The sequence below is a fragment of the Mobula hypostoma genome, chromosome X1 (genome assembly GCF_963921235.1).
Source record: "Mobula hypostoma chromosome X1, sMobHyp1.1, whole genome shotgun sequence".
NCBI classification, from domain to species: Eukaryota; Metazoa; Chordata; class Chondrichthyes; order Myliobatiformes; family Myliobatidae; genus Mobula; species Mobula hypostoma.
This window is the reverse complement of record NC_086128.1, coordinates 13,350,448-13,365,372: the sequence shown is the minus strand read 5'-3', so window position 1 is coordinate 13,365,372 and position 14,925 is coordinate 13,350,448. Positions and strand designations below refer to the sequence as shown.

Sequence of the window (14,925 nt, the reverse complement as noted above, 5' to 3'; positions counted from 1 at the left end):
ACAAGCCAGGTTGATCCTGTCTCTGCCCGCAGAAAAGGCAAGAAATTTCTCCTCTCTCTGAATGAATGGCCCAAGAGGGACCCCTTCCCATATCATATTTACATGACTTAAGTTATTTCACTTTAAAGAACTCTACAATATCTGTACAAAACACACTCCAAGTGACAACAAATGGTTATTCTAATGCAGACTTCCCCCTTCTGTTTAGAAAAGAACATTTCCATTTACACTGGAGCTTTCATCATTCACATTTTTACGTGTATCAGTCATTGCTGCAATATAAGAAGCACAGCAGCCAATGTGCACAACAAACTTACACAAAGAATGACATGATAGTGACCAGGGATTTTTTTTTAATTTAAGAAATGTGATTAGGTAATTCTTTGAAATAGCATAAGGGATCATCTAGTCTCATTTTAGACATTCAGCACAGATTTCATTTAAGTCAAAGGTTACAGGGAGAAGGCAGGAGAATGGGGTTGAGAGGGATAATAAATCAACCACAATGGAATGATGGAGCAGACTCGATAGGTCAAGGGGCCTAATTCTGGTCCGATTCCTTGTAGTTTTAATATCTCAAAGTATTCAAACGTGTGACAACTCCAGCAGTATTACACAGGAACATGCTCCAAAGTTTTTGTGCTTGCATCTTTGGAACTGTACTTGAACCCACAATCTTTTGACTGAACTGGCTGACACCTAACTATCTTTGAACTTTTCTTAAATTCTGATAAAGGGCCCAGACGCTATCTAACCTGCTGAGCATTTTTTTAAATTCAGGTTTTCAGCTGGGACCACTTATGTCACTAACCATCAATCAACTTAAGCAAATAAGTTTCTCTTTTTTTAAAGATAAACAAGCAATAACCTAGACCATAATTAGTATAAAACAACAAATTAAACTCAAACATTAGTCCCTACTTGATTTGTACATTCCAGACTCTCCCTGAACACCCTGCATGGTACACCCAGAGCCAGATGCACATCATCCCTCCCCCTCAAGCTGGCTGAATCTTACAGAATCAATTTACCATCCTACCCTGTGACTTCCTGCACTGTTATAGTGAAACCCAACATAACCCCGAGGAACTTCACTTCCTGTCAAAGTACCGTGCAGCATTCTGAACTCAATGTCCTTTCCCTCACTGTATCAGAACAGACTATTTCCGCTGCGTGGCCAGTCTGCACCAGTTGCTTAATTTTACTCTGATTTACTATTTGCAATACCTCACATTTCATTGACATCCTCCAACTGTCCCCTTCACCAATTTAACTCCCCAACAACCCTGGCCTCACCCTAACACAGGCAATCCCTTTGTTATATTCAACGCTCCCCCATTTTTCCTGCAACTTAAACTAAGCTTTTCTTCCTCTTCCCCTCGCGAGTTCTAACCAAAAAATCCCGAATGTTAACCATAAACTGCTTTTCATTCCACAGACGGTGCTTGACCCAGTCAGTGGTTCCAGTATGTTCTGTTTATTTTTCAAATTGACAGATTATCTCGTGAGAGCTGACGATAGTTCTGCGAGTTGCCTTGGTGATGTTTTTGGTCCCGGCGCTGGATTGGACGTTTCGGCGGAGAAGCGGGCCAATAGCGGTAGTCTACTTTGCTTTGCGAACTCTGCGCGGAAAGCTCGAACCGGCTGAGGAGAACGGGCTTCTGTCGCGATCGAAGTCGGAACGGTGTGGACGTTGAAATTTGGGCGCCTCCTTCGCCAAAGAAAAGTTCATCATGACAGAGGCCTTGAAGAAAACGAACCCCGTTACGTCAGTTTCCAGGTGAGAATCGTCGGGGGAAGATTTTCATTTTGAGCTCGCGCCTGAAAAGCACCACAACCAACGGTTCATGACAAGCATGTTTACGTGAATCTAATCATTGACTGAACTGTTACTCAATATAAAAGAAAAGTCAGTTGTGGATTCATCTTGCACTGTTTCCACTTTCGGCTAGTTTCAGAGCATTTAACAATTGAGTATTTAATAAATTGATTGGCGATTTAATAAACAGTCGACGTTTTAGGCTGAGACCCTTCAACGGGACTGAAAAGGAAGGATCTAGAAGCCAGAATATGGAGGTGGTGGTGGGGAGGAGTACAAGCTGGCAAGTGATAGGTGAAATCGGGTGAGGGGGAAGGTTCACAAACACGAGAAAATCTACAGATGCTGGAAATCCAAGCAACACACACAAGATGCTGGAGGAACTCAGCAGGCCAGGCAGCGTCTATGGGAAGGTTGGTGGGTGGGGATGATATGAGTAGCTGGGAAGTGATAGGTTGAGGAGTTAAAGGGCTGAAGAAATCTGATAAAGAGGACAGTGGACTATAGCTAAAGGGAAGGAGGCGGGGAACCAGAGGGAGATGATGAGCAGCAGGTCATGAAGGTGGGAAGGGGTGGGAGGGTCACCAGAGTGAGAGAAAATAAAAGGGAGAGGGAAATAGAGGGGAGTGGTTACTGGAAGTTAGAGAAATCTGTTTATACCATCACGTTGGAGACGATGCAGACAGAATATGAGGTGTTACTCATCCAACAGCTTCGTTGTGGAAGTGGAGGAGGCAGTGGACAAACATATTGCTCAGGGAATAGGAAGTCAAAAGTGGCTACTGGGATAGCCTGGTTGTGCGGTGAACAGAGTGAAAGCACACCCCTCCTCCCCCAATCTATATCCAGGCCCTGAATGGTGGTGAGGAGGGAGGAGGTGTGTTCTGTGTTTGTTGAGCGATGTGTATTAATCAGAATACATTGGTGAGACCAATTGTAAATTGGGGGACCACTTCATCAAGCACCTCCACTCCATCCACCAAAAGCAGAACTTCCTGGTGGCCAAACATTTTAATTCCCATTTCCACATGTTGGTCCATGGCTTTTTTGTGGCCACACTCAAGGTGGAGGAGTACTACCTTGTATTCCATCCGGGTAGTCCCCAACCTGATGGCATGAATATCGATTTCTCCTTCCTGTTTTAAAAAGAAATTCCCTCCCCTTCCTCCTCTACTCACCACTCTAACTTTTACCTTCTCTCACCTGCCTATCACCTCCCTCTGGGTCCCCTCCTCCTTCCCTCTCTCCTGTGGTCCACTCTCCTCTCCTATCAGATTCCCTTTTTGCCAACCCTTGACCTTTCCCACCCACCTGGCTTTCACTTCTCACCTTCCAGCTGACTCTCTTCCCCTCCCCCACCTTTTAATTCTGGTGTCTTCCCCCTTCTTTCTCAATCCTGAAGAATGGTCTTGGCCCGAAAAGTGGACTGTCTATTCATTTCCATAGACGCTACCTGACCTGCTGAGTTCCTCCAGCATTTTGTGTGTGTTACTTTGGATTATACTCTGTTCTTAAATATAAAAGCGACTAACCCAGGAGGGTGGATGAGGCCTCGGGTCAATATTTGATCCAGAAGACTACATCTTCAGTGGTGCAGCAGTCTCTTAGTATTAGCACAACCGTTTTCTTTTAAAATATGGAAACTTCTTTCGTATGAGGGCTCAAACACACCAACTTCAACCCAGGGTATCAATCAAATTGCAGCTGACACTCAATGAAAATAAAAAGATGGTCATTTAATTAGACAGATTGTACCTTAACTGCAAAATATTATACAATGTTCTCTTCATTACATTGAAGATCTGACCAAGGTGACCTGTCTACAATGTCTGGGATGGAACTCTTAAACTACTGTAGGTGGTTAGGGAATCTCTGTGAATATGCTGAGCTTTTGTAATCATTTTGGGAAAACCATTTTCAGAATGATGGGATTGGGCCATCCTTGCAGGAGCTTTCTGAGGGAATGTTAAACAACAGGAATGGGAACCTGTGAAATGTGAAAACTGGATAATATATTTCCAAACAAAAATCAAATCAGGCTAGTTGGCATTAGTGAAGAAATGGTTAATTGTTTCTCTGGAACTCAAAAATATGAAGTGAGCAAAGGTAATGGTATTGTGGAGAGCTTCTTGGATGTTGTAACAAATCATGTTAATTAACTTGAGGAATAAGCTTTTAACAAGCTGTTAACCTGCTTTAGTTCATAGCCAATGAACTTGCCAAGTAAAAATCATGTTTATGCACACAGTCAACAAGGTCTTTGTATAGTGATGTAAAATAGCTCCCCGTAGCAGTAGGTTATATTACTTAAAGTGATCATCAGAAGCTGAATTGGGGCATTAAACTGGTACTGTGTGTTGTAGGGAGCCAATGTGGGTACAGCAGTAGTTTTAGCAAAGACCATTGCAAGAATAAGGGATGATCTATTCAATATATGTATACTGTAATTGATTTACTTATTATTATTTTTATTTAATTTATTATTTTTTCTCTCTTCTATATAGTATGTATTGCATTGAACTGCTATTGCCAAGTTAACAAATTTCACGTCACATAAACTTGATTCTGATTCTGGGCAGGGCTTTACCAAGTTGTATCCTTTATCCCATTGGGTCAAACCTTGTGAAGGTTAGCTCCATAACTTTAGAACTTGAAGGACTAGTTTTATCTCTTGGCCCTTTTGTCGGCAGATTTCCAGCCCCAGCAATCCCAGTCACATCAAAAATAAGTTGGAGCACATGATCTACTAAGTGGTAGTTTGCATAGCAGTTCCTTAAGTTGCAAGCACAGTTGAGCCCTCTTGGTATTGAGAATCTTTCACAGTTCTACCCAGCCCTGTTTGAGAAACAGAAGTAGGAGTTGGCCATTCAGCCCTTTCTGCCCAGTCTGCCATTCAATCATCATGGCTGATCTTTTACCCCAGTTCCCCTTTGCTGAAGTAACCTGATAAAGCTTCATTCCTTTAATATCAAAATTCCATTTGTGATTTGATAAATGGCAGTGAATTTACCTCCCATAGCCCTTGTTGGCAGAGAACTCTGAAGAATTACGAGCCTCCAAGAAATTTCTTCTTGCCCCTGTCCTGAATGGCAAACCCTTAACTTCATTCTGTGTCCCCGGTCCTAGACACTCCAGCCCCGTGAATAGTCATGCCTGCACACTATCAGGCCCCATATTTAAAAAGAAATTTTTTTTAAGCTTATGAGGACACGCAGTCCTCTTTTATTGTCATTTAGTAATGCATGCATTAAGAAATGATACAATGTTTTTCCAGAATGATATCACAGAAACACATGACAAACCAAGACTGAAAAACTAACAAAAACCACATAATTATAACATATAGTTACAACAGTGCAAAGCAATACCGTAATTTGATAAGAACAGACCATGGGCACGGTACAGTCTCAGAGTCTCTCGAAAATCCCATCATCTCACGCAGACGGTAAACCTCCAGCGCGACAAACTTGCCGATGCAGCATCCCGGAAGCATCCGACCACAGTCCGACTCCGAGTCCGTCCGAAAACTCCGAGCCTCCAACCAACTCTCCGACACCGAGCACCATCTCTGCTGAGCGCTTCGGTCCCGGCAACAGGCAATAGGCAAGGCTGAAGATTTGGGGCCTTCCCTCCGGAGATTCTCGATCACGCAGTGGCAGCGAAGCAGGCATTTCAGAAGTTTCTCCAGATGTTCCTCCGTGCTTCTTCACGTCTGTCTCTATCAAATCAGGATTGTGCACGGCATCCTACTTCACAGATACGATATCAATTCAGAATGGCTCCGTGTGCTGCCTGTTTAATGCCCGTTTAAGCAAGATTCCCTCTCATTCTTAAATTCCAAGAGAGTATAGGCCCCACTTCACTAATCTCTTATTGTATGTAATCTTGTCCTACCTCTCCTGATGTCCAGCAACTCCTTTGTGCCCACATTGGATGAGGTCCCATTGCATTAGAGACCGACTATTATGCTTGATATGTAAGGCCCAGTTTGCAATGAACACAATTTGTGCAAGGGTTCAAGAAACTTAAACCAGTTTGTCAATATCAAGCAGTAGAGCAGGAAGAAGTAGGGTACAGGCTTGCCGTCAAGAAAATGCACCCAGACTGATGTTGTAACACTACTTAAAAATCCAGAGTCATTCAAAATATTTAAGAAATTTCCAACCAAAAGACATCTGCCTCTGATTTTTGCAATCAGACCAGGTAAGATTGGGTTCCCCTGCCCTCGTGCTAAGGCAGCTCTCACCCCTCTCGGGATTATTTCAGTGTGAGTTGCCGAAGCTGTTGTAGCTGATGTCAGAATCAGGTTTATTATCACTGATACATGGTGTGAAATTTGTTGTTTTGTGTGAGACAAATTACTGTAAGTTACACAAAAAATGCAAAAGAGGAATAGCAAGCTAGTGTTCATGGAATATTCAGAAATCTGATGGAGGGGAAGAAGCTGTTCCTAAAATGTTGAATATGGGTCTTCAAGCTTCTGTAGCTCATCCTTGATGGTAGTAATGAAAAGAGGGCATATCCCAGATCATAAGGGTCCTTAATGATGGAGGACATCTTCTTGAGGCACCACCTCCTGAAGATGTCCCTGATGATGGGGAGGGTTGTGCCCATGATGGAGCCGTTTGAGGCTACAAGCTCTGCAGCCTCTTTCGATCCTGTGCACTGGAGCCTCCATACCAGGCTGTGATGCAGTCAGTCAGAATGCTCTCCATAGTACATCTACAGAAATTTTTTAGGGATTTGGTGATGTGCCAAATCTCAAACTTCTATGTGAAGTACTATATAACCACTGGTGTGCCGCCTTCATGATTACATCAATATATTGTCTCAGGATAGATACTCTAAGGTAATCACTGGTTGCCGTGTAGTCTCTGTATCTGTGTCATATACGCCAATCTGGAATAACTTTCCAAAAGCATATAGATTACACAAACAAAAAATGCTGGTGAACGCTGCAGGCCAGGCAGCATCTATAGGAAGAGGTACAGTCAACATTTCGGGCCCGAGACCCTTCGTCAGGACTAGAGTCAAAATGTGGTCCAAAATTTGAAGGGCCGAAGAAATTATAGATGGAGAGCACTGAGAGAGGGTTTCACTAAACTCCCATTGAAGAGAAGATTTAAATTTCTTCAGTGTAGGTATCACTGGAAGAGGCTTCGCAGTAGTGAATCACTTCCTATAGATGCTGCCTGGCCTGCTGCGTTCACCAGCATTTTTTGTGCATGTTGCTTGAATTTCCAGCATCTGCAAATTTCCTCGTGTTTAGATTACACAAAGGATGGTTTGAATCAATAAATTTGGAAATTTATTGTATGTTGGGCAGTAGCTGTGGAGCGAGGAAACAGTTTGTGTTTTGGGGCAACGAATTTCAATTTTGACCTATCATTAATTTCCACCTTGATTCAAAGTCCCCTGATTGTTGGAGGCATGCATTTGCATGTAATTAGTTTCAGTATACCTGACAGGAAAGTAAAATGCCATTATTTTGCTTTGGTATTGTGTGCTTTGTGATTTGCCAACCAAAATAACTGAATATGTGGTTTCTGGACAGAAATGAATGTAGGATTCGATCTGTAAAGCTGGTTGACGTCAACAAAGAAAACTGTCCTGACCTAGTGAAGCCAGAGAAAGGAGCTACCAAGCGTGGCAGTAGACTACCTGTGCCAGTGAAAAAGTGCAAAGTAAAATCAGCTCCAGACTTCAAAAAGTTGCATCAAAATTGGGATCGAAACTTCCAGAAGGTAAGTTTCGATTGGACTTAAGAAATCTGCTGATTGTATGCAAAATGTTGAACAGGCTGGGGCTCTTTTTCCATTGAGAGTGGAGACAGATGGTAATGAGATAGAGCTTGGTGGATTAGGCACTGAAATGTCATTTTTCTTGTAGTTTAACTTTCTAAATGCTTTTATTTTGTTTGTATAATCACCTGTTTGTAAAATGCTCACTGGAATTTTTAGTAATTTGTAGTATAGCTGGTTCTGGTTTTTTTTTTGGTAGCTTCTTCGTCTGAAGCCTGAGTCACACCATAAGTCAAACTGTTTCATAGCTTGTTCCTATCAAGGAATTTTCTTATCTGTATAGTTTGAGGTAGTTTTCATTATATGACAACCATAACTACTTTGTTCTTTGCCTTTTCTTTGTCTTTGGTTCTTGTTTACAGTAGAGAGTTGGTTACTGTTATTTCTTTATTATGAACAGCTAATAAAACAGCTGTAACCACAAGATTTATGCCTCATCCTTGACTACCGAAGAACTTTCTGAACAATATCATCTCAAGATCCAACAAGGTCTTTGAGATGATCAAAGGGTTTTACAAGGCAAATATAGAAAGGATTTTTTTCACTTCTTTAGAGTTATGGTGAAATCTCTTTACTCAGAAAATGTGAAGAGGCGTTATTGAAATAAATAGCAAAGACGCACTAGACAAAGTTAAGTAAACATGAGGAATAAAGGATAGGCTGAGATGGGTGAGACGATGCTTATGTGAAGCAGAGACATCAACATAGATAAATTGGGTCATTCCAGCTTTCCCCCCCTGTGTTGTTCATCCTATTTAAAGGAAAGGAATTCCAACTTAGTGCCCATTTTAGTTGAAGGAATTTCATTGTTATCTTCTGAACCACTGTAAGCAGAATTTTCATTTGAAATAAATCATTGAAATTTTAGCAAAGCATTTCCAAGAAGTCACTCACACTGGGGTACCAGTGGCACAATTAATTGTAGTAAAATTGGAACAATTTCTTGATGTTACCCCAATCTTCAGGGGCTCACTTGCTCACTTTCTCACTTTGTATGGAAATAAGTCATTGCTTAGTTTGGAGGCTTCTCTTCTTAAAGCATGTACCAAAGGGAACAGTGGACCCTACATGTCTCTGGATTTCTAATTATACAGTCAGCGTTGATTTCCACCACAAAAGATCAGGACACCATCCCAATAAAGTACAATAGGGTGTACGGTTTTATTTTCCTTTCTGCAAGCTTTTCTATGGTATTATTGCACATGGCTGATCTTATAATTAAAACATTTGATCAAACCAGGAATTGTGGTTTATTTTCCCACCTTTGGTACAGAGGTATCACAGCCAGGTCACATTTTTTCAGGAATTTTTGGATTTTTTGTGTGTTCAAAGTTAGGACTCCCACAGTTAAAAGGTAAAATTAGAATCTTGCTTTGGATGACCTATACTGGCCTTAACTCCTCTCTGCCAATTCCCCATAAGCATTAATTCTTTGATCTTTCAAATATTTATCTATTCCAGCTAAAATATATCAAATTCCTGGCTTCAACCACCTTCAGCAGCAGAGAATTCCAGACTTTCACTACGCTCTTGAGAGAAGCTGTGTGTTCCTCAAGTGATCTAAGAATGCACATTAAATGCTAACTTTGGGAGAGATAAGCTGGTTGTGAATTTTCTCCAAGTGTTGCTCAATTTGTGCCAAGTGGTGAGGAAGGAATGGCAGGATGCCATATGAGTTGCATTACCCTTCACCCACTGCCCTCATTGTTGCAATGGTTACAGCTTTGAAAGGTGCTGTCAAAGAAACCAGGGCAAGTTTCTGCAGTGCATTACATAGACAGAGTACGTTGGTGAAGGGAGCTGATGGTTTAGATGGGTGCTCGAGCCTGTTGACTTGCTGCAACATTTCGGGGCGGTGGGATATTTAGAAACTCTCACTATTCTAATCTGCTTTGAGATGTTGATTCTTAATAACTGGAGACTTCAAGACTTCCAAATATTCAGCTAAGAAGGCACTCGAATGTGAATCTAAACAGCAAGGCACACACTGGTCCTGCCTGGATCATCATCATTCTCCCGCAAGCCCATGAGGTGTAATGTAAGCACCCTCGTGAGATTGATTTTGCTATCTCGCCAAAGATGATAGAGGGTCTCATTTTGGACTTTTTAATTGTTGACTTGTAAGTTGCTTTGCTGCACTGCAAGCATTTCAGATGAAACTCGCAATGCGTTTTACAATGACCTTAATATAGAGTTGGCATGTTCATTGCAGTGATTTGTTACACTTAGATTAGTGCCAATCATAACAGTTCCTCGACAAAACCTTGTTAAATAATCACAGATTTTAGAGTAAACAATTTTAAGAATCCGTTCATCACTGAAGTCGTATTAACATACTTCAAAGATTATTGCACCTCTTGCAATTGCCATTCGAGAATCTCCAAATATTACTGGGATAACTCGGGGCTTAAAGTCCCATAAAATATCACTCTATGCTGATGACTTACTTTTATATATTTCTAATCCCCAAAAATCTATCCCTGCTGTTTTAGAGCTATTAGCACAATTTGGTCTTTTTTCAGGTTATAAATTAAATCTTAGGAGTGAACTTTTCCCGATTAATAAACAACTTCCCTTATATCATAACTTTCCATTTAAATTGATTAATAATTATTTTTCATATCTTGGGATTAAAATTACTTGTAAATACAAAGATTTATTTAAGATTAACTTTTTACCCTTAATTGACCATATTATTCAACTTTCATCTAAATGGTTTCCTTTATATTTAACTTTGATTGGTCATATTAATGCAGTTAAGATATTTTTTTGCCAAAATTTTTATATATATTTCAGGCATTACCAAATTTTGTTCCAAAATCTTTTTTTGATAAAGTTGACTCCAAAATTTCTTCATTTATTTGGCAAAATAAAAACCCGAGACTGGGTAAAATACATTTACAGAAAGCTAAGAGAGATGGAGGTTTAGCATTACCTAACTTTAGATTCTATTATTGGGCAATTAATATTCGACATATGAAATTTTGGTTACTTGACCAGGATATACTATCCATTCCTAAATGGGTAGCATTGGAATTACAATCTGTTCAGGGTTATACACTTGGCTCTATTTTAGGTTCCTCTCTTCCTTTTGATTTGAAACGCCTTAAACAGGTATCTAACCCGATAGTTAAATATACCTTATGTATTTGGTTTCAATTCAGAAAATTTTTTGATCTTAACCAATTTGGGCTAGCGATTCCTATTTTAGGTAACATATTTTTTCCTCCCTCTTTTACGGATCGTGCTCTTCAAATTTGGAAGACTAAGGGTATTTCACGGTTTTTGGATTTATTTTCAGATGGTTCCCTTATGTCTTTTGAACAATTATCTAATAAATATAATTTATCAAGAATACATTTTTTTAGATATCTACAAGTTAGAAATTTCCTAAGTACTATACTTTCTTCCTTTCCAATGCTTCCTCCTACATACATTTTAGATACTATAATTAACCTTAATCCATGTCAGAAAGGTGCATCGGCTATGATTTATAATATTATTATGAAACTTAGGAAAGCTCCATTTGATAAGATTAGGGTAGATTGAGTACAGGAATTGGGGTCTATCATTTCCGTGGATGACTGGGGGCAGATTTTACAATTAGTCAATACTTCCTCTATCTGTACTAAACATTCCCTAATTCAATTTAAAGTTGTTCATAGAGCACATATGTCCAAAGATAAGTTAGCGCGCTTTTATTCTCATATTAATCCTTTTTGTGATAGATGTCCGGGGCAGATAGCTTCTTTAACTCATATGTTTTGGTCTTGTCCTACTCTGGAAACTTTTTGGAGAGACATTTTTAATATTATCTCAAAGGTATTGAATATAGATATCTCTCCTCACCCTATTACTGCTATCTTTGGATTACGTAAAATTTCCAGTAATCTTTCTCCTTCAGCCCGTAGAATGATTGCATTTCTTACTTTAATGGCGAAAAGATGTATCTTACAACATTGGAAAGAGCCTAATGCTCCAACTACCTTTTTTTGGTTTTCTCAGACGATATTATGCTTGAATTTGGAGAAAATTAGAAGCAATCTTTATGATTCCTCATTTAAATTTGAACAGACCTGGAGATCTTTTATTCAATATTTTCATTTAATGTAATATATACCCTTCTTGTTTTTTTTTACTGTTTTTAATGGAGGTTGGGATTGAGGACGTGATTTTAAGTTTTTTAACTCTGTTTGGTTTCAAGTTAGCCCATTGCTTTGCTTTCCTTTTAGTTAGTTGCACGGTGGTTTTTTTTGGGGTTTTTTTTTTTCTTTTCTCTATTGATATATATATAAAAATTAGTATACTATTATGTTACCTTGGTACGTTATGTTTAAATTACATTGTTTGTATCATTTTTTTTGTATTAATATCTCCTGTAATTTTATTATATTCTAACAGTGTATTAGTGCCTATATGGCTTATCTTTTTGTATACTTATTCAATAAAAAGATTTAAAAAGAAAGAAAGAAAGATTATTGCTAGTCACTCCACCTGTCATTCAAAGCCATTTTAATAAATTCATTTGTTTTCTACATTTCAAAATGGTTGCACAGTATTTCATAGTTCATTTAAGATCAGAAGTAATTTGAATGTAATTTTAACCTATTTACTTGTTTAACTGCCAAAATCTGAAATCAACAAATTAAGTCTTTTGCTTTCCTGCTGAATGCCACTGAATTTAGTAGATGTCATTTTATTCTGAATATGGTTATTTTATTATTCTAGAAACAAACAGCTGCCAAGAAGGCTTGCACACAGCCAGTTCCATTTAACTTTGCAATACCTAGAGGAGCCAAATCATCTGGGCCTGTGAACACAAATCAAACAACTGGTAAAAATACTCTGGAACTGTCGTTGGCAGTAACCAAGGAAGAGTCACTCAAATCTGAGGAAAGTTGTCCAGTTGGTGCCAAATGTGTAATGGTAGATACAGATCTGGCTGAAACAGTACCAACCCTGAAGCCTAACTCTGGAGAGCTACTGCTCCAAGATAAGCAAGGCTTCAATCCTAGTACATCCAATCAACAAATTGACCAGAATGTGGCAATGAAGAAAAAGAAACAGTACGTAAAAATTCATCTCTCTCAGCCTTGCCAACTGTTAAAGAATGAAACATGTTTATACAGAGAAACCATAGACTACAGAATGCTGTTGCAAAGAGGTGTTTTCTTGCATGAAACTCTTTAACAGATAGTAATTACGCAAATAGAAGGTAGATTTTAATTGCAAAGGGGGTGGAGTATAAACATTGACAAGTCCTGTTTATAACTATAGGGCATGGGTAAGGCCATGCTTAAAAATGTTGTCATTTCCTTTACTTACGGTGGGATATTCTTGGATCAGAAGCAGTTCAAATAAGGCTCGTTAGGCTAATACTTATTGAAGCTTGAAATGAGAGGTGGATTTTTGAAAACATAAGATTCTGAAGGGGGCTTAACAATGATGCTGAAGAAGTGCTTCCCCTCATGTGGGTAGCACATTTTCCAAAATAATGGTTTGCCCCTTTATGACTGAGAATGTTTGTAGATCTTTAGAATTCTCTACTCCGGAGAGCTGTGGAGGCTGAATTACTGAATTTATTCATCTCAAGAAGATTAGACTTTTGGACTGGGGAGAATTGACAGGAAGGTGCCAGCTGAGGCCAATATCACATCAGATCAGATTGACTGTGATTGTGGTAAATGGCAAGCTTGAGGGCCATGTGTCATATTACTAATGAAGTTATAAATCCATTCACCAATCAGTTATCTAAAATGTTTTTGAGTATTTCTTTTTTACATTTACCAACTTCACTTGTAAAAAGGCTATTTGCTGATGAAATGATTGGATTGGCATACTGTGCAGTATTTCTATCTGCACAAGTTAGTTGAAATTACACAAAGTGGCTTCACTAGTTAATATGGGAACAAAAATGTCAGTTATAGAGTATTAATCAGTTATCTCTGCAAAATTATGAAGAATAACCAAATCTATTTGGGGAAAAATGGGAGGGAAATGTGATTTTAAGAAAACAGAGCCTTTTATAAGAACAGAGAAGGATAACGAGGCCATTCAGCCCCTCACCTGAGTATACAATAAAAACACAAGTAATAAATGTAGGAACAGGTCATTCAACACCCTCATTTCCGCACCCCCCCCCCCATCTCTGCAGCTCAATATGTTCATGACTAATCTTTTACCATGGCATAATTTTCCTACACTAAGCCTATATCCTTTAATTTGGTAAGTTTCTCTTCTGAATATACTTGGCAACTCGGTCTCCAGGAAGCTCTTATTTAAAGCAATACAAAGATTCATTATTCTCTGAATCAAGTAATGTTGTCTTGGTCTTGAGTGCCTATTCCTTATTCTGAGATTCTGAATTCTAGTTTTCAAAACCCCAGCCATGGAAAACAACATTCTTGTAATTAGCTTGTTAAAAATTGCACATTGCCTGTAGAAATAAAGTCCGGAATGCTTTTTCTCCATTGTCTGAGGAATATAATTTAACTGGACTACCCACAGAGCAGGTCAGAGGAAATGATTTTAAATCAGATGAAATCGTTTTAAGTTTGTAATGCACGCTATTATCATTTCAATCATTCTGAGCTGGTTGGTATATATAAAGGTGTTTTTAGCAAGGTTCAGTCCCCGAGTCATCTATGGCATTCAGTGATGTTAAACTACTTAGTCTGTTTTTTGTTTCCTCCTTTGTGGTTAAGTTCTATCCTTACAATTCAGTTACATTTATCTTATTTTTTCTAGCTTTGATCGTTGGCAGGCAAGTCAAACTCCAAGCAAAACCAAGAGCTCCAAGGTCCAGAATTTAGCACCAGGGATCAAGTCGTCTTCGCCAGTGAAAGAAAAAATTGAGATCCTACAGAAAAAGACCATTAAACCAAAAGCAGGTACCTGGACTAAATCCTTTGTTGCTACCTTGGAAGAGGGCCAAATATATGGGGAGACATGTGCAGTCTACTCTCCTACTCTCCATTTTAATTGGGCAACATACCACGTGAGCCGATTGAACTAATTGACCCATTACATAAAATGAAAGCCACTTTACTAAAGCATGTTGATTGCTTTTCTCTAGATTGTTACCAACACGTGATTCCAGTAATGTGGAGAAGAGAACTTGTTTTGCCCTCTCCTGGTGTCAATAACAGTTGCTTAGTCACAAAATACATTTTCATTAAAAGATAAAAATTACGTTTCCATTACTTGTATGGAAAACAGAGCCCTGTGATAATTGGGTTCAGTTTCTCCCTGCATGATGGAAGGCATACAATTTCATTTTGTAGGAGAAAAGTACCAAGTGGTACT

The 14,925-nt window shown here is 39.1% G+C and overlaps 1 protein-coding gene across 1 annotated transcript in view; it reads left to right on the top strand.

Annotated features, from left to right (window-relative positions):
* Nucleotides 1–1,300: 1,300 nt before the first annotated feature.
* The window catches only part of LOC134340642 (uncharacterized), a 44,141-nt gene continuing 30,516 nt past the window's right edge, over nucleotides 1,301–14,925 (top strand). Inside the window, exons 1-4 of the mRNA XM_063038091.1 lie at nucleotides 1,301–1,780; nucleotides 7,374–7,563; nucleotides 12,349–12,686; nucleotides 14,368–14,510. Coding sequence (XP_062894161.1) covers nucleotides 1,734–1,780; nucleotides 7,374–7,563; nucleotides 12,349–12,686; nucleotides 14,368–14,510 — 718 coding nt within the window. The 5' untranslated portion in view covers nucleotides 1,301–1,733. The remainder of the gene's footprint in view (nucleotides 1,781–7,373; nucleotides 7,564–12,348; nucleotides 12,687–14,367; nucleotides 14,511–14,925) is intronic.